This window comes from Epargyreus clarus, unplaced genomic scaffold (assembly GCF_041222505.1).
Source record: "Epargyreus clarus isolate Ecla_fem2 unplaced genomic scaffold, WU_Ecla_fem_2.2 ptg000021l, whole genome shotgun sequence".
In the NCBI taxonomy this organism is placed as follows: Eukaryota; Metazoa; Arthropoda; class Insecta; order Lepidoptera; family Hesperiidae; genus Epargyreus; species Epargyreus clarus.
The window spans coordinates 14,029,212-14,054,410 of NW_027332228.1; the positions used below are offsets into that span (position 1 = coordinate 14,029,212).

Consider the following 25,199-nt stretch of genomic DNA (forward strand, 5'->3'; position numbering starts at 1 on the left):
TAGGTACACGTTTGAGATGTTAATTATATAGTAAGTAAATCAAGCTATGTTACAATTCCATTGTATCTAAGTTAAGAATTTCTTACGAATGTTACGAACACTTCTAAAGATTCCTGCAGTAGGACAAACATCACTCGTTTATTATATTTTGCCCCATTACAAAGTAAATAAAGCTTCTCTATAATATTTCACTTTACATATTAAACTTGTCATAGCTACCTTACCTTCTTGACTTGTTGTAATACATTGTAAAACTAGAAATAAAAGTTAATATAAACATTAAACATATAGGATATCCTTATACTGTGATATAGGCGAATCAACCGAGTAGTAAACTAGAGATGCAGCCATTGACTATACATTAATCATCCTAAGTAAAAAAGTTTCATTAACATCGTTGTTCATGTTCGCTCCATGTCTATCATGTTTCCTATAATATTTCCTAGTCATTCTGCCTATCCTAAGATTGATACTAAGTAGAAAATCTTTTATTTCCTCTCGACACGTCTGCCATTTATTAGAATTTATTACTTCTATGAATACAAGATAACCCCATTAGGCATTATAAATAAGGCAGCATTAGTTTTCACTTTAAATTGACGATGCTCAGGAGATAATTATTTTGCAGGCAGCTGACCATAAATGGAGATGTTCTAAGTTAGGAATCATAAACCTACAATTAAAGTAATATGTAGGTAATTATGATAACGAAAATTAGTTGTAAAAATATACCTACGTATTTATGGCTAATAACTCGCATGCAATACAAGTAAACTTTCATTAAAAATTAGTAATGAAATGTTAATGTTGAACACAAAAACATTGCTTTGCACTGCGTAGTGTCAGACCAACCATTGCTATGTTGCTAGGCTGAAAAACAGCTGTCTAACTACCTAACACTGCAGTTATTCTGAACAATTCTATTGTTCTTACATTGTAACTTGTTAAGTTGCAATATGTAAAAATCTGTCGATCTCCATCCTAAAAATGTTTATTTTTAGGTCTAAGTGTAAAACACTTTGTAAGTAAATTAAAGCCTAATGAATAAAACCAATACTTTGTAACCAATAACACTTATTTAATTTATTAAAATAACATGGCTTTGCAGGCATACCATTTTGTCCCAGTTTATCGAAGATTACCCTGTCATTTCTAAACCATTAATTGAATGTTAAGACTCTAAAGGTAAATCTGGTTCTGATATGGGATAATTAGGCAATTTTATCGTATTCGTATTCAACGTCCCCGTCATACCGGCAGAGTAATGGTAGCAGACGCAGGAATGCAGAACGCACACGCCGTACCCGTCACGCCAGGCCGTCTGTTAACCGTTATGCGGCAGCAATCTAATATGCAGCTTGTGCACACAAAAACAAACTTTGATGCATTGTTATAAGTGATGAAAAAGACGCAAAAGTTGCATGGATTACGTGAACTTGATCATAAATGCCATATACATGCAAAGCTTCATACGCTTATCGATTGGATGAGAATCACTTTAAAATGTCTTCATCATCAAGCTTTGTGATGTGATTGCTTATCATTGTTAAATGCTACGGTATCTTAGTTTGTCATAATCATCAGTTTCTACCTCAATAAAATATATTCGTTCAAAACACTACTTTCATTCTCTTTTACAAGTGATCTCCTCCGTCTATAATTATTGTCCGTTGTACACCATAAAAGTTTAAAAATATAACCGATGAAACATTGGTTAGTCATTAAAATATAACAAGCTAATTCCACCGCAGCCACCGCTCGTCCCGGTTCTGTAACAAATAGTGTTTCCAGTTTCAAGTAACACCTGTTTCGTTATGTTTAATTCATACAATCGTATTTAGCTGGCGAGTCACAGAACTGGTCTTCGACACCACTTTAATAGTGCCATCATTAAACACAGGTGCTACATGGTTAATCATATGTAAAACTAGTTGTACTTTAAAATAGCTTAACTCTTCGAATTTTATTCTTGGCAAATGTCTCCCAAGTAATAAATAAAGTATAAAAGTATAACAAGATAAACCTTACGATCGGTAAAAGGCATACGTTCAGCAGTTTCTTTTCAATTGTGAGCAGTAGCCAAGTAATTTACGCTTTTGTGTAGAAAATTGGTTGGTCTCTGCAAGTTTTGTAACCAATCTTGGCGGTCAATATTTATACATAAACGCACCCGGTTTGTTTCATGAAGACCAATTTAATGGAGTTCTATTAATGACGTAGTGAGACGGCAAATACTCGAATACTTTATCAACAGATGTTAACTCTAGATTTTTTGCGACTGGACTATATAAGCTATTGTTTAATAGCTTTAAAAGATATATATCGGGTTACTAAGCCATCTTATATATTGTGATGTTTAATGTCTTCAAGTTTAGTCATGGACTTGATTGGTAAGTACTCGTTTTTGTGCCGATCTACGATCTCACCTTGCGCAAGAATGACTCGTTATCTTTTTGATACACATTTTAATTGCTGTTTTTATTGTCGTACACACCTAATAACTCTAAGTACGATAAACGTAAAATGTATAGGCGTTCTACTAAGATTTTGCCTCAGTTTTTTTGACGTGACAATGCAGATAAATTTTATGATTCTTATTTTTTTTGTTTCTATTTTCATTTTAATCTTGCATCTCTTTCAATCTAATTCGTTGAAAGAAACTAAATTAGTGTTATTAAATGCTATGTATAGGTCGAGTATTTACCCGTTTCTACTGACGAACAATTTTCCCTAAACAGTAGACCAACTAACCACAAAACTTTTAGATACTTTTCCTCAATTACAACAGCAGGGTCTGGCGAATTCTCCGTCTCATTAGATAACGCGTGAACCCGAGACCCCGGCATTAAGCAATTTAACTCATTAATGAGAGCAATCTCTACGCTATCGAATGTAAGTGCACTTTATATATGACCTCATTCCAGAGATAGGTTAAATGTAATCGTTTCAAAGATTACGATTACATTCTTCAATCACTGACCCTCATTGTAATGTTTTATCTGATTATATTACATTTATAACATTAGCTTTACCAATAGGAAAATTGGCCGACTCTTTCATGTCAGTAGTTTTAGCAGCAAGAGTTTTAAACTCTTGCAATACACGTTCATAAAATTAAATATGTTTCTCTGAGAGTAAGATTACGTTCAGCGTAACATGTAAGTGCACTTATTTTAGCCCGGATAAAAATATCGTACCTACTATTTCTTTCCGTTCTTGATTGTGCAATTGTAAATTTATGGATGTATAATACAATTAAGTTTATTAATAATAAATAAATTAGATTAAGGATTATTTAAAGCATTGATTGAATTAATTTTGTACGAAATTTCGAGGGAAGGAAGTTTTGCAGAGACGTTACATAGAATTCTTTCTGAAATACCTAACTCCACTTTACTTTTTCAAGGGAATTCTTTCTTGTAATTATGAAGTTACATAGAAAGTCTTATAAATGTTTGGTCCACAAGCAATAACTAGGGAGCCACGATTCCATCTCATCGGCACCGGAGCACGTGTTCCGAAACTGGTTTGTCCGTATCGTCCCTTCTAACCGTGCGATACGACTCAATGTTAGTACGAAATGCGGTATGAAAGAAAGACCAAGATAATATATAATATTGTTTATTATTCGGTTTGTCTTTACCCACGACATAAATATAACCAGTTGTTGGAGAACAAAAGAATTGGTGTGCATGTTAGATATGATTACTATCAAAACGAATTGGTATAGAATAATAAAAATATAAATGGACGCTAACATAATATAAAGGTTTATATTGACTTTCTCTCACTGAATAACGTCTACCAATTACCGACGAGTCGGACGGGAATTTCGAATATTATCTGAATAAACGTTGATCCTTGGAAATGTATATTTTTCATCATAGCAATTTCTTATAATAATAAGCTGTTATGATAAAACATTATCCTAAAAACAAAAACCTTTAATCTCTCTTTGAAGCGTGTAGCTAGTTAAATAGGGCTTCATTGCTTGTCTTGTTCTTAATTAGCAAACCTCGGCTGAATCCGCAGCTAATCTCGGATTTACACTCACGCTTGACAGTTATTGGTTGGCTTTATTTCTGAGAAACCCTGTAGCAAGTAACTAATATTATATTGCGATTGGTTTATATCACAAATAAATGTTTTATGAAGACGTAATCATCTTAGTATCTTTTGGTCGATTTTCAAAGATCAGTCGACATTTCGAAGGCAATGTATTACATTGAATACCAGAAATCTCAATGATATTAATCATGCATGAAATAAGCACTGATTTTTAAACCAGATTCGGCGAAATCGATATTTACATGTATCGTTGTACTGCTTGTAACAACAAGATTAAAGAGATATGTCTTACAAAACCGCTTGTAAATGTACACGCTACGTATGGCTTACAAAAATATATTTAATGCGTCGAAATTGGTTCTTAGATTTAATGAAACCAGTTTCAAATTAATTGTATGTGTGTAGTGTAATAGGGAGTAACGTGATGATAGAGAAATTGTAATTGTTGATGTTACATAATCGTTGTTGTAATTTTTAGTCTTTCATAAAACTATTAAGTGATATCGTATTAAATACGATCTACTTGGGCTGTGACCAGAAGAATTTAACAAAGAATCATATAATTATTATTCGCAATAGTATGATTTCAGACACCTAGGAAGACAGGATAGTTAATGCTTATACGATAAAATTTCAAAAACTACCTAATTCTTAATTACTTATACCATTTTTAATTTTATCTATAATATTGTTATAGCTACATTTCGTAATTAATGCCGCATGAGAAAAATAGTCATTCTCTTTGTTCAGAATCTAGGTTATTATTAAGACTGGAAAAATATTAAAACCATAAAGTCCAGTCGTAACTACTCGCAACTATCTGTTAGCTGTAACTTATATTGTAGAGTATTATATTGTAATAAAAACATGTCCATGATACTATTATACAAAAACCAAGTGAGTATAGAAAAAATGATAAATTAAATGATATTTCAAGAGAAACGCATTACCTGGTACACCTACAATTTATTGTACTTCTTATGCATCATATTAAGATAACGGTCCAACTATTGGTCCAACCGGCCTGGCAGCCCGCATGCTTTTTATTGTGCAATAGAAAACTTGAATTATTTTAGGTGTTTCAATGTGTAGGGCCGTGGGAAATTCGAATTTACGTATGTAATCGAAATTGTATTGTCTGTCGAATAATAGAAAGTACGATTATTGTTTGCTCTAGAGCAAGTACTATAGGTAATATATACCTACTATAATTTATACCTACTTACTATAAATTAATAATAATAGATACATTTTATTCATTTATTTTTGTAAAACTTAATGGCAATCAGCATTTCTATAAGAGTTACTACCCAGGACTTCTGCTAGCGGTGAGGGATAAATTTCATGATCATTATTGAAAATTTGAGGAAAACATAATATATTGATACTAAAGATTCTCAATAGCCCAAAGAAAAAATCGATTCACAAATAAAATAAGAAAACTTATTGAAGTACGAATGTTTCTTTTCCCTAATTAAGTAGGTATTAGTGATTTTTAATATTAATATAGTAATACTAGCTGACCCGGCAAATGTTGTGTTGCCATATAAATAAAAAAATGCTAAGGATGAACAACCTACTCACTTAGGGATATGAAAAATAGATAGTAGCCGACCTACTGAATATGTATATATTAAATTTGGTGAAAATCGGTAAAGCCCTTTCGGAGGAGTACGGTAACTACGTACGCTAACATTGTGACACGATAATTTTATATATACTCGTAAGATACATACTCGTACGTATGTAAAGTTGTGTCGTACTCACAGGCTAATAAGTGGTCTGAACCGACGATTAAGTTGTGAAACCTAAGAAAAACTATCAAACCACTAATGGAAACTTTTGTAAATAATTACATGGTGTGACTAGTGATCATACATAGATTGTAGTCCATGTTTAGACAAAATTAAACGGTTCAGCGAAACGAATCGGACTTTCTCCGATTGAAAGATGTTGTAATTATGTGTTTATTGGCAAAGTGTGAAAGCCAGCAACGCCAAACGACTTATTGTCATATCATCAAAGTACTTACCTTTTCAATTTTGTATCTTTAGATATGTGTAATTGCGTAGCTCACGTAACTATGTTTTAATGTAATGGAGGTACAAATGGAGTATTTTTTTATAATATAGGAGTAACAGACGAGCATGCAGTCCACCTAACGGTTAGTTGCTACTGCCGCCCATGGACATCTGTAATCAACCCCAGATGGTATTAGATATTTCTACCTAAGGTCGGCCACAGATGCGCCGCTACACCTGAGGACTAAGTTGGAACGCCTCGGAAAAGTCTGTCTCTCTTACCACACCGTTCAAACCGGAACACAGCAGTGCCTAACACTGCTGTTATTAGGTAGAAATAGGTGTGGCAACGGTGCCGCCGGAGTCGAACCACAAAGGGTTTTACCACCTTCAAAAGTATGCGACACTACTGATGTTTAGTGGCCATTGTTGCGCAAAGACATCTATAATGGAATGAAGATAGGATATTATTCTTATTTAAGGTATATCACAGATGTGCTACTAGAGAACTAAGATAGAATGTAAGACATTCTATCTTCATGTCTATATATATCTATATATTCATTTTCATTCTAATTTCAATTATCTTTAAGCCCGAACTTCGTCAAACCACAAATAGTTCGACCACGATTACGCATGCAATACATATTTAATGTCTTATAATACGAACTGTTTCAGATCACTTATACTAATTACAGATATTATATCTACATCTTACAATGTTATAAGTGGTAATATAAAATAAGCAAAAGTGTTACTTGCAACAAAATCTACTGTTTTGTAATACGAGAAATTCATAAGGCTTATTAATCGACATAACGTCATAATAATTCGCAGATTTATCTACAATCCATGCAAAACTGGCCACTCTTATTACACAAAAAGTGCTATCGCTACATTTTTATCTTTATCAGGCAAAAGTAATGAAGCCGTGTCGGTTTCTTCTTCTGGTAATTAAAGTCTTGCAGTGTTTCGTTTGATTATAGTCATTTGCCGTGAATAATTATGTAATTGTGTCGCTAAATTTGGGTCACTGTGTTTAAGCGCATTTAGAGATTATTTCAGTGGAGTGACGCTGTGCTACTTTTAAGTTTATACCTAATTTAACTATTTGGTCCCAAAAATTGTAAGTCAGACTCACTTCAGTTCTGTTCACTTGAGAATCTTAATGGATATAGGAAGGATTTATTTGGGATTATTGATAAACTTTTTAAACTGTTTGTAGTTGTTCATTATCCATGTAAATAGAGACACTGAGGATTCTATCGATTATTTGAGCATAATTGTAGTTTTATCTTATAGAGACAGTTAGTTGACTACTTTTAGAAAAATCTGAATGAAATTTGTAAAGTTTTACTCAAGTTTACATATTTTTACTCTTTCATGTAATGAAAACAATGGCATTAACCTTTCAGCGTTAAAAAAATGATTTATAAGATGTCTAGCGATTTGATTGCTGAAGAGATAACATTCATTGATACAGTACAAAACCTTACCGGGCTGGCAAGATAGAGTAAATTAATGCTAATATATATTTTAGAAAGCAAATATTTTAAGCAGGTGTCGCGATATTGATATAACTCTGTCTAACAATCCGCCCAAATGTACAAGTAAATCTAACTTCTACACCTCAAACCGATAGGCTTTGACAATTCAAAACCAGAAAGACAAGTTAAAACAACCTGTTTGGATTTCCACCTGGTCATTCAAATATGAAACTTTTACGTCAATACTAACATATCAAACATACAAATACATTATCAATCTATTTCAATGATCTTACTATTAGCCAGACTTCAAATTAGTCGCGCCTAGACGGAACATTTGTAATCAGACGAATATTAAGAAACGTCTGGTAATGACGCCGGGCGTACATTGCAATTAACATTCCTCGTCTGTACAGTACTTTAGAATCTGGTTTACTTTTATTCTTTTTATCGAACTTCGTCAGTTGTTTCGAATCAAACGCGCCGTTCATAATGGACGCTGACGGAGCCTTCACAAAAAACAGATAGGCAGATCCCGAAGGCAACGGGCACCTTTTCTAAAAGGTAATCGCTCGGAGGCTTAGTTTTTTTATTTTTCGTGGAACGCAGAGGTACAAAGAGTTAAGGCAGCTGCCGAGATACAGCTGGCCGATTAAAAATTGGAATGAACACAACTATCGCAGCAAGTATTTAATGTCACCTGGGCTGCGGTGCTTATAAATTTACTCATATTTTTTAATCTCATGATGTACCATAGTTGTGTTATACATATTTAAGTAAGAGTAATGTTGTATTATGGTTGTATTTATTAAAAATAAATTATTAGATAATGTTGATTACTTAAATGCGAATTAAATGAATTTTTGAAAATAATAGATTCAGGTTTCAGGATTATTCTATAGAAATGTTCTAAAGTTTCTTCAATACAGCATAACAAATGGAGCTAAATTTATATAATATGTACAGATATACGTAATAGATGCAATAAAAAAACCTTATTTAGGATAACCTATGTATTTGGCGCCACATAAAATACAATGAACTTTAATATAAATAAATATTGGTATAGTACTTATCATTAAATCAAACACGAAATCAAGCCAGGAAATGATCATAATCTCACAATTAATTGATAGCCTGTTAAATCAGCTTCGAGCATGTTACGTTAATTAGTAAGAACGTAATTGGATTTATTGAGAGGAGAATCACTGTTGTCAGATGGTGACCTGGATGGTTGCAACACATTACTGTTTAGATACGAGTACTTTTTGACTAATGACGTTGCCTACTTGGACATAAATAAAGAAAGAAAATAGTTAACGTCGTATGTTATCTTAAAAACTTTGATTATTTTAAAGAACCGCCATCCAAGCTCAGAATAGCAATATTTATGCACCATGTTACTCTTCTACCAAAACACTAAATACAAGTAAGATACACTTAGATGTTCTATTTATATATATGAAGAAAGAGCCATATAGGGCGATGTTGCAATCTCTGTATACTTCAAGAAAGTTTGCCGAATGTTTTAAGACACTATCTAAGTTTGTTGTACCTTAGCCACAAAAAGATAACTTGTGAACCCACTTGAACCAGTTGTTTAATTAGGTGATAAGGGACTATTAAGTTAAAGGCTAATTAGGTAACTTTGATTATAACTTTGTTAGTTATTGAACTTTTGCGTTATTTTTGTGCATACACAAATAGTTTTAAGCATTTTTACAGGCAATAAAAATAAAACTTATAACGTTATCCCTGACTGAAATGTCCAACAGAAGATCATTTAAACTGTCTCATCGCGTTAATTTATTACGGAAACGGTTTATTTTATTATCATAAAGGATGTGTCTGTTGCCAACGTAATACTAGGATGTCATGTGTATAAAATACTAATATCTGTAGTACGCTAGCGTGTTGCAATGAGTTTATTTCAAGAACATCGTTGCAATGTCACGTATCCGCCTTACAAAGAATAACCATTTGAGACGCGGTCGTGAATTGGAAAGATTGTAATTTGCAATTGCCATGTTCTTTTCATTCATGTAGAGGAAGCATGAATTGCTATATTATTTGCATGCAAATACAAAGGCGAAAGTACATTGTCTTCGGGCTTTCACATTACCATGCGAACAAGCACGGCTCATGCTTACGGTCAGAGTTTTCAAGGAAATAGTCAAAGCGAGCAATAACATTCACGATTATTACAACCTTAGTTTATGGAGCTATTGTATTTCTACGATTCGCTGTACAGCGAGTGAGAATTTATCTTTCATTAAGTATTTTACCGTCAAAAAATATTGTTCCTGTCGAAACACTGATATCGTGGCATGTTCCAAAGGTTGTTGTACAACTTGAAGTTATGAACTTTGATATTTCGCAATGTTTAATGTGCACCGAAAATGTATACAGAACATAAGAAGTAAAACTGGGTTAATGGCCTGTTTATTATCCGTTAAATATTACAAAGTATAAAACTGAACAGTAAAATGCATTCGTATGTTATGGCTTATGAACAATGCAATAATAATATGTTATAAACATGCCTACTGATTCTAAAATTATGGTATTCACGTGCGTTTATGAATCCATTGCGTGCTTAGGTTAGTAAAAGTAAAAAACATTGCATTGAGCAGTGATATGTTTATAGTCGGCTCCGGCGCCACTTCCAGCTTTTAGCACCAGAGTATGAACGTTTGAAAGTCTACCTGTCTACGGCTTTTAAATAGAGATCGTTAAAAGGATTGGTCTAATACGGGTTCTGCTAGCGTGGCAAACAAAGGAAACCTTTACACGTGACTGGAGGGCAAAAACTGCGGGCGAATACTTAGAGAGTTACTAGACATTCACATAAAAACTATTTTTAAACCCTATTCATACAATTTTGTGAATTTTTTATATACAATACTTCAATTTAGCAACTGCCTTCCCAAATAACGGTATTCTCTTAAATTATATAGCTAATGTGTAAAATACGTGAATGTATTTTGGACCTATTTTATTAATGTTTATCTGTCTAGACAAACATTTAACTTTTCCTTGTTTGTTTGAGATGATTTTGCAAATCGTTTTCTGATTTTGACGGAGGTTACATGAAAACTTTAAAGATCCTATCACAGACTGACTGTATTGCGATTTAAAATATTTCGGACTGCAAGAAATATGTGTGACACAAGTGGTGCATAGAGAAGATTAAAATAATTTACTGCAATAGTAATTTTACGTGTTCATTAGTACGTCATAGGTTAGTAATAAACTCGATTACTGCTGTAAAAATATCCAATTTAGATAAACTCAACTGTTTATGTAACTTAAACGAATGTACGTAACTGTTTTGTAAGCCTTATGTTCTGAAAGTATATAATGTAATACATAGTGCTACAATGGAACCTATTCTAGCCTGAGACAATTCCGTCAGACGTGTATCCGGTGTTGACTTATTTGTATTCAAATCTCCGATACTATACATTAATTGGTCTCCGGCATAGAAGATCCATATTAAATAGGTGCTTTGACCTGAGCAGCAGTTACGCGAAGGAATGTCAGGCTATATATATATATTTTTGTTTCATACAACCAAATTTTATTCTACGTTCGTGTTGTGCTCGTGTTTGGAATCGAGTAGTTTGTCATTGTTAATACATGTTAAGCAAATTCGAGGTTTAGATAAGATGATACAAGATTGGGTTTGTCAAGGTTTCAGTTATAGCTTACTTACGTGATAAATAAAGAGGATACGTTTACGTTGTACCTATACTCATATGTGATAAGAAATTTTCAGAATACACCACTAATTTTATGTTAAAATGAAAGTTCATATTTAATTACTTAAATTTAACATTCTTTACCATATTTATGAATCAGCCGTTACGTTTACTTTAAACCTTTGCTCAAAAAACTTTTTATTGTTTTCTGTTTTAGATATCATACGAATCATACATACGAATATTGTACACTTATACGAGTATGATTGAAAATATCGACCTCACATTTTCAACATCCGTCACGGGAACTGTCGAAATTAACCTTCGACTTTGATTCTATCCATTGTTGTATTAACAATAAAACAATGAATATATTTTAAAACGCGGAAAACTACAAAACGTCTACGTACTTGAGAATACAGTGTATAATCGCAAGTATACTATCCAAATGCTGATATGTTATCACATTCGTGACGAGACTTCTGAATAATATCTTGACGCCCAATGACGAACGATTTGGAGTAAAAGTATTTAAACTCATTTCAATCGTGCAAATAAAAAATACAATAGCTACATTAAGAATATTATATATCGTGAAATCATTATTTTATTTGTTTATTAAAACACATATAATTATAGCGTGATAATGCACTGGAAGGATAAGAAATCATTATTTCTCTCACATCTCACATAAAGCAAAAATAATTTTCCCACATCAAGTATTGGTATTAAAATTTGGCAGTATGGCTAAATATAAGAGAAATATAAGAGAAATTAGCAACGTCTCGGTGCCATTTATCCTATTTTTTTTCATAACTGGGCGCAGGTAATGCGTACGTACTTGAGCTATGATGATGATAATAGGTAGTCGTCGTCGGTAGGGTCCAAAAAAATTAAAACTACGGGCGGTCGGTACAACAAAACGACCATAAATACAGGCAAGCGTGGTGATACAATTTAAATGGTCTTATATAATTACATGTTATCGTTCAAGATAAATAGAAATGAGAAAGCGACGCAAGAATTTATAATAAGAAACCGAGCAGAGTTATTGTTGCGTATATGTCATGAAACAAGTTTCTTTTGTTGATAACACTATAAAATTCCCGGATGGTGTCATTGACTTTTCACTTCATATTTTTATCTTAAATGATTACTTATGACTCGAGTTCTTGTTAAAAAACTAACTGTAGGTTGAAACATTAATATATTGTCTTTACAAAAATGCCTATGTATTTGTTAATTAAAGGTACACAGATTAAGCTAAGGGTTTTAAGGCGCCAGCAGATAGTGTCATTACTAAATATGTTATTACCGTCATCAATTAGTAATCACCCAAATTATCACGACAAATCAAGTACATTTGCGATAAAACGCTGTTTTATCATAATCTGGTACCTATGGTCTTTGTTGAACTATGTGTATTTACAAATATTTTCATGTCAGCTGAGAATTCAATATGTAAACCGAGTTTAGTTTATAAATCGTTTTACTTGTATCCATTCTGTAATTATAATAAAACTGGATTTGTTAAGTGTACACGGAAAAAAGGAGTAATGAATATAAAATTCGTTATTAAGGACATATTCATTCACGCCTGTTTTCCGCATACATAAATAAAATAGATATTTCATTGAAGTATCTATTTTTAAAATACTTTTATAAATACATAAGTCTAAAACATTACATTAACAAAATACGAACAATGCTTGTTAAAAAAAAACATTGTTGAAGTAAAATTACCGTAATTTTCACAAATAACGATCAGAATCTCTGTCTATTTCTTACGTTGTTGTACACTATGATATAATTTAAAAATGTACCATAATGTGGCATAGCATAAACTAGGTGTTTGTTTACATTTGCAACATTCACGAAATTTACCATCACACTCAAAATCACTCGTACAAGTTGTAGGTGTGCTTACTGAAATGTTTCCCGATGCATTGTCTGTTTGTTCTGAGTTATATCTAAAGAAAATCAAAAGAAAATAAAGGAACAATCTTACCATTGAATGTGTCGTACGCCGTAGGTTGATACTCTTCTCGGAACGTATCCTGGGCATAGGCTGCTATTAACGAACTTTTTCCCACCGACCCATCACCAACCAACACACACTTTATCTTCTCTTTTTTCCCACCTTTCACTTTCCGTCTGTCTTTTATTTGAAACATTCGATTTAAAGTCCTCCTGCTCTTTTTGTCACGGACTGTCCAATCGTTCACTTTATCACAACAATTCAGGTCCTCGGACACATCGTCACGTATCACAGTATGGCCGTTTTCTTCGGCTACTTCAGAATAATCGTAGTCGTCTTCATCTCGACGCGGTATTGGAAACTGGCTAGGGCTATGTACTCCGAATACAAAGGGACCGTCTCTATCCGGTAGACGGTTACTTATCCCGTTTGCTGGAGTTGGAGGTTTCGCGTACTGTACCGTAGGCGCTCGGTATTGACTCGACAAGTACTCAGCTGATGCATGAGGATCGAATCGAAACACTAGTTCTGCCTCTCTCCGATCCAAGTTCAGTTCCGGAGGGGTAACTTTATCATTAAAGTACCCAATTTTCTCGCGTGCTCGAGTTTCTTGGAGTCTTCTTTCGAGTTCGACATTCGATGGTTTCCAATAGTCAGGACGATATTCGTATTGACAATCTGTAGGTAGATTTCTGGGAGCGGGCAAAGGACGTTGCGAACTTAAATCACGAGGCGGCGCCCGTGGTGGGACTACTACAGGCTTTTGCGGTTCCGCAAGCAACGGCCGACGCGCTGACAGGTTTGCGTTCCTGTTGAACATGATCCCTTCCAGACTAGGAGACATTTGTTCTGTCACAAGTGGCGGCCGCAGGGAAGATTATTGAAGCGTGCGTTCGCGCACATAACTCGCAGCGTAATATAATCACTCGCGTGAAAGTCTCGGTGTACGTAGCGCGACAAAGCGACGTGCGGTCACGATAAAATACAGAGTGCGACTAGCAAAGCGAGCGCGCCGGGAGCGAACGACTTGAACGAGCCCGACTCGAGTCGGTGTCGGCGCTCCCCTCGTCTGGAGAAATGACCTGTTGCTTCTGTTACCTGTTCAGGTACCAAACGGCCGTTCGCAATACGAATGCAGCTGCTGCCAACGAACAAAGCGAGTCATATGGCATGGCGACGCCAGCCGCTTAACAAGCCGATAGCCCATTCATTCAATGAAACTTCGGAAAGTAGATATACTATGAATGAATCGTGACGCTTTTTGTTTACCTATGACCATGAGGGAATTAATAGGTATTATGTAGAATTGTAGACACCATCTATTGTCGAGAAGATATTTGGTAAATTATGAAAAATATTATTTTAAGCTCTCTTTGTATTGGAAACATAGAGGATCAAATTAAGATGTAAGTAAGGGTAGTCGCTTAATAAATGAAGATAATAAGTATACTTACCTAATTTACGAAATAATACGTATATTATAAAGTAGTTTACTTGTATTTTCGGTAAGGTTTAACAAAAAATGTTTTTACGCATAAATCTTCATTCAAAATGTAATCTTTCCTTAGGGAATTCGGTTACTAAAAACGAAAATTATACATAACTCGTTGCAATCGTTGCATTGTTTTACTTCATAAAAACAAAAAGATGGGGACACACTTAATTAATAATTCCTGAAAGATATGTAAAAATAATGAATTAATAATTTATTTTCACTTGTCGTCGTCCCGCCAAAATCTTTCTGTATTAACAATTACAAAACAAAAAGTTAAGTAAAATTTTGTCTATCTTTGAAATTGACCGTCAAGTTCATAGAGCGATGTTATCGTTTTTTATTCTATTTACACAATCGAAGACATTTTCCGTTTGTTCTATTTGAAGTTGATATTTCTTGAAAGTTAGTTGCTCACATTTCATATTGCTTTTGAGAACTTTATTCGTTTCTATTTATTTCTGATGCAAATTATAAATATTGATCGTTTAGATTCAAAGAGTATAGTAACCTGATTCCGGGTTCGATCCCCGGCAAGACAGATATCTAAATGATGAATTTAAATTTCTGTTTTTGGGTCTGGGTGCTTGTGTATTTGTTTATGTGTGTATCCATGGCACCCACGACAGAGGGAATCCTAGTGTGGGATCATAAGTGTAGAAAGCGTTTAGCGTTTTAGATTTCACGACTTTTCATTAAAAAATAAAGGGTTGTCTATGGTCTTAGATATTATTTACTCTATGAATATAAACGATAATGCAACATCATTTTTACTAGGCAACTTACATATGTCAAAAAAGAAAAAACAAAAATAAATGAAACTTAAATCCAGTTAGAAAATTCCAAATGAAGGAAACACTAATAAATAAAATTATAATTGGCTACTTGACACTTTTTGGGAAAGTGTTTTAATGAATTAGTATACGTATTATATATGCCTTTCATTGATCACTTTTTCGAAAAAAGGGCTATTCATTAATAAAAATCGAACTTTCTTTACGGTGAACGGAACGTCGCGTTAAATCAGGCGGTCAAGTGTCATTTTATGGCGGAACGTCATTACACTGTAAACAAACAACGCTTAGAAGAAAATTGAGAGTTATTTAGCTATTATAACTAAAATTTAAACAAATGACAAGTTATAAGACGTGTGCAGTGACGATGTGTACAAGTACGATCGCTAAATATCCTAACAAATTTGCTTATACAAGTCCAAACCCAAATCTCATAAACGTTAAAGAACTTGCAGATTCTTATATGTTTAAATCCTCTGTTTGCAAGCAATGACATTTTATACTATCTATGTAAGAGAAGTATTATTGAAAAAAAGGAATAAATTTAGTAACTCTCGAGTGATTCGTCAATTCCAAATCATTGGAACGGGACGTAATCAAAACAAAACAGCAAGTGGGAGTATTCATATATTTAATATATTATATAGATGTCTATGATAAGAATAGAATTACAAGACGTCTATGAGAATTCTATTTTAAGGGCCCATTCTGTAATTAATAGGACACAATTAAAATATTTCATGACTGTGTTATTATTGATGGTGCATGTGCACTGATTAAGTTACAGGACTGTATAATTAAAAATACATGATTTGCTAATATTAGTATTTTATTAACCGATTTCTTTGTTTATTTGGTTTATATGGTTCTATTAGTGAGTACACACAGTAGAACATTTGTATATATTTATCATATGTTACAGTTACAATAATTACTACAGATCACCTAAGCTAAATTTTTGTGCTGCTTGTCTGCTTTTCTTCATTACTAAAATTATTTTCCGTAACAAATGGATATATATTTTTATCACTGTCATTTTCAGAATTAAATTGCAATGCAATAATAGGAACTGTATGGTCACTTTTCTTCCTTCATCTTGTTGGGTAGGTTACGCAAGTAAAGAAGTACTATTTCCCGTGTACTTTACTTTATGTATTTCAGACTGGTGCCCACTTTCGAAACTTTTGGCTCCTCACTTCTTTTAGGCAGGACAGTCATCACATTTTCATTTTCATTGATGTACCTTGTGTTCAGGACAACTTTTACTTTTCATGAAACACAAACTTGCCTTCCTCTTAAACTGCACATACCCTATAACGTCGTCACTATACGATTGTCGGGAAGATCTGTAAATATAAATATAACCAATTAATAACCTTAAAACAGTTCACATAAGAATATAAGTATATTTAAAAAAATCTTAATAATTACTTGAAGACAACCTTTCTTCTGTCTGAAGTCAGTTAAGAAATGTTTTAATTGTCCGATATGATTAAATGTAAATATAAAGAATGTTTTACTTACGTTGTTTATTTGATATTTCCATAGGTTATCTCACGGAAGTTTTTGTATCCATTTTGATTTATTGCACTGCATATATGGATCTTCTTTAAGCAGGTTCACGCTATCAGCTTTAATATAGTATGGCTCCATTTCGGTTCACAACATAAATTCAACCAACTCTAACAGCAAACGATTTAATTATTATTTGTCTTGTTTGGTTTCGATGTAGTGACGTCACATGACATTTGAGGCAGCACTGCCGCCGTTTTGAGATTTAAAATCCACAGATAAAAAATCGAAAATTTCTTTTTAAAAATTAAAATACTTAGAACGTATTAAAAAATAAACGAAATACTGCATAATTTATGTTTACTTATAAGCTATCATATCCAACATATTTCATATTTTATTGTTATAACTGTCAAGTACCCAATTATGAAAGTACAAGTTAGGCTGAAAAGCAAGAAGCCAAGGCCGTAAAACAAAAATGTAGTCAATTTTTGTCACCTCGTGCTGTCAGTGTCATTATCACATGGAACGTCAAAAAATAAAACAATGCGGCGTGTTAGGTTAAATATAAATATTTAATTTTTTAAAACTCCTGCCGCCATATAGTTCTTGACCTGTACTACTGAACTGTGTTATTTTATTGTAAGTAAAGTGTAAAATAATCCAGAATGGCGAAGTTCAAACTAAGTAAGTATCACACATGCTTTCATAATAACTTATACTTTGTTCTTTGTGGATATAAGGAAATAATTACAAGGAATTTTACATACTTTCGCGAGTTTACATTTCTTTGGTATTAATCGCCCGGTTCAAACCTATTCCATAATATATGTATGAGAAATACTTAGAAAACAAAAACACAATATTATAGGTTAGGAAAAGTTGTATAGGTTTAAGCCGCACACTTATTCGTTTATTCATACATATCATTTTATTTCATTTGCCAGCTTTTTATTTATAGAAGTAATTGTTATAAGAAAAACTAAATTAAATTTACAAAAATACGACGCTTGAGCGCGCTCGACTGCTTAACTATTAAAAAGCGTAACACTTTTAAAGTTTTGAATTTAGTTCTTCATTTAACTTCTTAACTTTAGTAGTTAACGTTCCTCTATACAACTTTACTTAACTCTATGCTCAGTGCTTATTCTTACAAAGTAAGTATGAGTTGTTTTATTCTATTTCTTCCATTGATATTAACTAACTATATTATATTACTGATATCTACTGACTGTATTTTACAGAGAAACCATCCAAGAGACAGCCAGCCCGCCTCCGCTACAAGATCGAAAAGAAAGTCAGAGAACACAACAGAAAGTTGAAGAAGGAAGCTAAAAAGAACCCAAAATCAAAGAAAACGAAGCCTATCCAGATACCAAACATCTGTCCATTTAAAGAAGAAATATTGAAAGAGGTAGAAGCAGTAAAGAAGCACAAAGAAGAAGAGAAGCAGAAGAGAAAAGAACAAGCTAAACTAGAGAAACAACAGAAGATGGAAGCAAAGAAGAATAATCCTCTTGGCATGGATAAACTGGTATAATTTTCTATGCTTATTATCTTATTGATTTCACGAATGTATATAATAGTGCCTGTTTGATGTTAATCTGTAAGCGATTTCATATGTTATAGTGTGAAGTCTTACATTAATAAATATACATAAAGTCTTACATAGATAAATCACAGATATGTGACTAAGATAGAATGCCACAAAGAAGTGAAATGGCCTTATCATACATTCAGGAAGCTACTTATATCATATGCCACATAATTTTATCTGGTGTGCTGAACTCAGGTACACAATACAGAATACATATCCATACATAATACAGAATAGTGTGAAGTCATATCCTTTGAAACTGTCTGCTGCAATTGCTTGTATCATTTGAATTAATGGATTAAACACATAAGTTTGTATCTGTAGTGTTTGTGGCAACTTCCCGCTACTTGTCAAGAAATGGGGCCACAAGTATTCTGAATCACGCTATCGAAGTTTTCTCCGCATCTTGTACATATATAAGCGAACTGAGACTGTTGGAGCATTGCCGCTTCCCGAACAGCCTCACCTAGTCCAGCGGGAGATCTCCCTTTCCCAAATGATTTTTGCTAAAATAATAAATATAGTTTAAAAAACTAAAAAACACGCTTTTATGTTAAAATCAACTAAAAAGCAAAAAATAATCTTCAATCTAGGAATCAATTAAGGAACAGTAGGTAAATAGTATAATTGTGGAAAAAGTGTGTTTTTTAGTTTTTAAACTATATTTATTTTATTAATTTTTAGTATTTGTTGTTATAGCGTCCACCATCATGCATCGTTTGTAAAAAAATCAAGTGTTTGTCTATTACGGTTTAAGAGATAAAGCCCTGTGACTCACGAACAGACAGTGGAGGGTTTCGTTTTATCCTTTGAGTACGGAATCCTAAAAAACATTCTACAAGATGGCATTATAGATATGTTTCAGTACATTTGAGTTATAGGGAAATAACATTATTATTTTCCAAAGCTAAAAATCAATCTAGTAACTTTGCCTGAACGCTCCATAAGGCGCTTTCTCTCGCCTCGAAAATAGTTAATCCTGAGGATATTGATAAGGACAATGGTACAAAATTATTAAAACCGTGTATTGTCATCGGTTCTTGATAATTTTTCAAAATTTTGAATTAAACTAAACATTCAAAGTGGATAGAAATCGGGTTCAAAGATTCCGTTACTGGTACGTACATACAAACGTACAACCCAAGCTAATAAAAGCGTGTTAAAAATAGGAAAAACTGTATGTGTTTTTCAGGTAGAAAATGCGCAAGCCAGAGGAAAGATTCACGATGCATTTAAGGGCAATGATAATGAGAATGATGATGTAGAATTTGGCAAGGACAGGAAACAAGAGAACTCTCTCAAGACCTATTACAGAGAATTCAAAAAAGTTATATCTGAGGCTGAAGTTATACTTGAAATTGTTGATGCTAGGGATCCTTTAGGTAAGTATCATTAGATAACACCGTTTTGTTAGCTGTTCATTAGTATGCAATGGTTTTGTGGTACTTTTATTGTTAAATATGTACATCAAGATAACATGGTAACTTAGTAAGTAAATTAAGATATTACATCTATAATCTATATACTGATTTAGATACAGAAAATAAATTTTAATAGATAGTGTAAACTATCTATTTCTTTTCATTTTTTTTGTTACATAGCATGCATTTATTGCCTTTTATACATGCAATGACTTTACACAACTCATCGAGAGATGGCACCACATGTTTCAGAAACACAGTATAGAGGTTTTGTCAATCCCAAGACACCTAGCGTTTCACATCTGCCCAACACCTTTCTATTTTCAAAACCTAAACACAAAATGGCCATATTCCCCTATATTTTGTTAATTATTGTTACTATTTTCAGGTACCAGGTGTGTACAAGTAGAAGAGGCAGTCAGAGAATCCGGAAAGAAACTAGTTTTAGTGTTAAACAAAGCTGATCTGGTCCCCCGAGCTAACCTCACAGCTTGGCTTAAATACCTACGAAGATCTGCCCCGGCAGTGCCATTTAAAGCGTCGACTCAGGACCAACAGCATAACCTGGGAAGGAGAAAAATGAAGCATGTAGTTAAAGAAAAGGAAATGAAAGGTAAATTGGTAGAATATGTCTTTCTTCTGGCCTCAGGCTGGGGTTATTTACAAAGTAGAATATAAACTTGGTGGAGAGGTTTAAAGTTAAAAATGTTGTCAAGGGTGTGTGAATTATACCAATTCATACTTGGCCCGTGTGATAGAATAATCCCAAACCTATCTAACTCTGAGAGAAGACCCATGCCTAGTATTGGGACAATAATGAGTTGACGACAAAGTCAATGTTTCTGTACCTTATGCAATCCATTCTGGTTATCAAATATTAATCCCTCGTGTGTATGTCTTCTGCTACTCATATAGTATTGTTAACTACATTAAATTTTTAAATTCATTACAGGTTCAGCATGTGTAGGAGCTGAATTGCTCATGAGTTTGTTGGGTAACTATTGTCGGAACAAGGGTATGAAGACTTCGATAACTGTGGGTGTAGTGGGTCTACCCAACGTGGGCAAGAGCTCCATTATAAACAGTCTTAACAGGTCTAAGGCTTGCAATGTTGGCAGCACGCCGGGGGTAACAAAGTGAGTATTAATATTAACTATTGAAATTTTAGCAAAAAATTTTTGAAACACCGTTTAGCGCGTTTGGGAACTGGGAACAATGATGAGAATGAATTTTTACAAATCTTACCTCTGAAATCGATACCATTATGGTGGTTAGGTTAGGTTAGATATTTATTTATTTATTTACATTATGTAGTACTTAGAAGTACACTATAGTAGTATTAATAATAAAAAAGGTTGCATGAGTGCCAATTATAGGCATGAACAACGTTTATATATTAGTTTATATTTTTAATTTGTATGGAACAAATCTAACCATACGTAACCATTATAATGCTGACTGAGCATGGAAATCTGAAACAACCGCAACTGTTGCCCACTAGTTTCTATATGATGCATAATGATCTAGTTTGCTCTAATAGACTATGTTTCAATCATTTTGTAGTATTTTTTCATTGTTTTGTAATAGGTTCTCTTCTTATTCATCATTATCATTTTATTCCATTATATATTTATTTATATTTTAGACCCTATCCTTATCAAATCCTTAGGATTAACACTTATATGATATGAAATGCAGAAAGTATTAAAAGTTGCATTGTTAACAAGGATGACGAAAATTTATAATGACATTATTGTGGGTTAAACTAATAGTTATTTCTTTGCAGACAGATGCAGCCTGTCCAATTAGATTCCAAGATCAAGATCCTTGACAGTCCAGGCATAGTGTTCCATACTGGCTCTGACACTGATGCATCGGTTGCATTAAAGAATGCCATACGAGTGGGTGCCCTGAAGGACCCAGTGACACCGGCCACGGCAATACTACAACGAGCACACAAACACACACTTGTACAGCTGTATTGTGTACCTGAGTTCAGTACACCAACGGTAATATCTATGTTTATTTATTATAACATATATAGAATCTTATATATAAAATTCTTGTGTCACAATGTTAGTTACCATACTCCTCCGAAACGGCTTCACCGATTTTCACCAAATTTTATATGCATATTCAGTAGGTCTGAGAATCGGCTACTATCTATTTTTCATACCCCTAAGTGATAAGGGTTGTTTATCCTTAACATTTTTTTATTTATATGGCAAAACAAAGTTTATTTATATACTTTTGAAATTGTGTTGAAGATTTTTATAAGCTTACTAAGGTGTCCTGCGAGGGGCCAATATATAAATGTTTCATTTTTGAATTATTGTTAAATAAAAGAAAAGTGAGTCTAGTGGAATAAATTAAGAACTCTTTTTACTGAGCATCTGAAGTTCGAATCCTAGGCATCACATAATTTTTACAAGTTAAGGAAAACCTATATTTTTACTACAAAATGTATATTTAAAAGGCATACCAATCCGCGCTATACCTATATCATCATATATCAATCATTGATGATAATAATATTTTTCTCTAGAAGTGAAATTTTCTATATTTACAATAGTTTTTTGTTTTAGGAATTTTTCGCTAGCCTGGCATCACGAATGGGAAGATTTAAGAAGGGCGGAGTACCCGATCAAGAAGCCGCCGCAAGGATTTTACTAAACGATTGGAATACGGGCAAAGTAAGATTATTATAATTATGTGTATTGACTAATTGTAGTGTCCCTATATTTACGAATATATTTAGTATACTCAGATTTATCGTACATACGCCATTCTGTACATAGACTGTTACTGTCTTCCACTATAGGTTTTTTCCAAACACATTTTGGTCTTTTCACTTTATATGGATGTGAATATTTTACAATTTACAAAGTGGCTAATCAATAGGTGGATGAAAGTGTTTGTGTACATACCTTAATTGTCAAATTAACCAATAGAAAAATTGCAACACATAATATGACCAATAACATTACTAGGTTTGAATGTACATGAGATCTATTTGACTGACCTAATATAATGCTTTCTTTCATTAAGAATTATTTGGTTACTATTTTATGTGAAATTGATATGTACCAAACTGTCAGTGATTTTCTTAATGGAAAATAAAGTGTATGAGTTGTATCCATGTTAATTTTTGCTCTTTACAGGTGAGGTACTTCACAGAACCACCAGAGACCCTAGATTCAGATGTACATGTCGAGGCTAAGATTGTGTCATCTATGGCGCAAGACTTTGACATCAACTCTTTCGAAGCTATGGAGACTGAAGCCATGAATGCACTAAATTCACCAGACGATGATGGCATTAAGGTAACATCAATGAGATAATTTCTAAATAACGAAATTCCATTAATTTTCTTTAAGTGGTAAATCCCTTCCTGGTTTGGCTGTGGTGGCATTACCATCATCATCATCATCAACCATTACTGTCCCACTGGTGGGCACGAGTCTCCTCTCAGAGTGAGAAGGATCAGGCCATAGTCCACCGCTCTGGCCAAGTGCGTATTGGTAGACTTCACATACCTTCGAGTTTTTTTTTAAATTTATTCTCAGGTATGTAGGTTTCCTCACGATGTTTTCCTTTACCGTTTAGCAAGTGATAATTAATTTCTAATACGCACATAACTTTGAAAAATCAGAGGTGCGTGCCTGGGATTTGAACCTCGGACCCTTCGATCGAGAGGCCGAGTTTCTTAACCACTAGGCTAATGGTGGCATTACCATCTCATTTATTTCTACCTTATAACAGCAGTTTTAACGCTGCTGTGTTCTGGTTTGAAGGGTGTGGTAGGGTAAGGCATTCCTATTTGAAATTAATTGCAGATTGATAGAGGGAAATAACCATAACATAAACCTTACTTCTAACTTCAATTTAATTAAAATAATAGTTATAGTTGTAGAAAATAAAAGTTAACTATCAAGGAGAAAAAAATACTGTAAATGTTTTATCAAAAAATAAAAATTGTGTAAATGATGAATTATTCGTTTTACAATGTAATATTCAACCTTGGTATTCTATTATGTAATGGTAATTAGGTTTATTATCAGGTTTACAGTTGTGTAAATTTTGAGTTTTCAGTTTACATAGATGTTAACTGTTTATATATGAATTATTTAGCGTAATACTTGAATGAAAGATATTTTCTGGAATAATACACAATAGTTTTACGTGTTTCGTTTGTTTTTATTCTTGCTTGCATTCTTGTGTAAAGATTTTGCTTTAAAATACAACTTATTGTATTTTCTTTACATCAAAACATCAAATGTAATAACATAACATAATTTAATTAAATAATTTCACCCTGAAGCTTTCTACACTGGAAACCTTGGGTGGCGGGAATTATGGATAAATAGATAAATACTCCAAGTTTCGACTTAAATAAATCTAAATTATTTTTTTAAATATATGCTGGTGTGATGAACGGACCTCAGGGTGGCTGTAACCACCGCTTCATCAATTTTTTTTCTTTTTTGTTTACGAGGGGGAAACATTCAAAAGGTACCCGACGACGTGGGAGCGACGCCGGGTTATGTGGGACTTTTGCCGCCTGCAACCCCTTTTAGTCGCCTCTTACGACAGGCAGGGGAAACCGTAGCCCTATTCTAGTCCTGGGACTACAGGGACAAACTACTGCTTCATCCTATTAATGTTACAATCAATTATTATTTTCAGATAACAAGCACAGGGCCTGTCAAAGCTGCCTTAGACACAGACATGCAAGTAGACGAAGACGAATCAAGCTTACTGCCTAAAACACTAAGCATTAGGTCCAAACTAGATAAGACTGGCAACACCAAGGAACGCACTAAAACCGACCCAGAAATGTTGCTAGCTGGCAACACCAAACAGAACAAATTAAGAAAAATGCAGTTCAAAAAAGATAAAAAGAAAATGGCGAGGAACGAAAAACAAGCAGTTAACTTAGCAGATGTTTTGGAAAATGTTACTTTAACAACTGTAAAGAAAAAGGATGATTATGATTTTAAGGAAGATTTTTCGCTTTAAGATTGTATTTAATGTGTCATTCAACAATCTCTGTCCATGTATCAAAGTGATAATAAAAAGCAGGATTATTACATTGTGTGATGTAACTGAAATAAAACTTTTGTTGTAA

The 25,199-nt window shown here is 33.4% G+C and overlaps 2 protein-coding genes across 2 annotated transcripts in view; one reads left to right on the forward strand and one right to left on the reverse strand.

Annotated features, from left to right (window-relative positions):
* The window catches only part of LOC140750688 (uncharacterized), a 74,275-nt gene extending 59,967 nt beyond the window's left edge, over window positions 1-14,308 (reverse strand). Inside the window, exon 1 of the mRNA XM_073084379.1 lies at window positions 13,286-14,308. Coding sequence (XP_072940480.1) covers window positions 13,286-14,099 — 814 coding nt within the window. The 5' untranslated portion in view covers window positions 14,100-14,308. The remainder of the gene's footprint in view (window positions 1-13,285) is intronic.
* A 3,256-nt stretch (window positions 14,309-17,564) lies between these two features.
* On the forward strand, window positions 17,565-25,199 carry Ns1 (Nucleostemin 1). Its single transcript, XM_073084399.1, has 9 exons — window positions 17,565-17,740; window positions 18,298-18,587; window positions 19,843-20,032; window positions 20,460-20,684; window positions 21,024-21,207; window positions 21,858-22,080; window positions 22,657-22,764; window positions 23,233-23,394; window positions 24,758-25,199. The coding sequence occupies exons 1-9, from the start codon at window positions 17,722-17,724 to the stop codon at window positions 25,088-25,090; spliced, it is 1,734 nt and encodes a 577-aa protein (XP_072940500.1). The 5' UTR covers window positions 17,565-17,721; the 3' UTR covers window positions 25,091-25,199.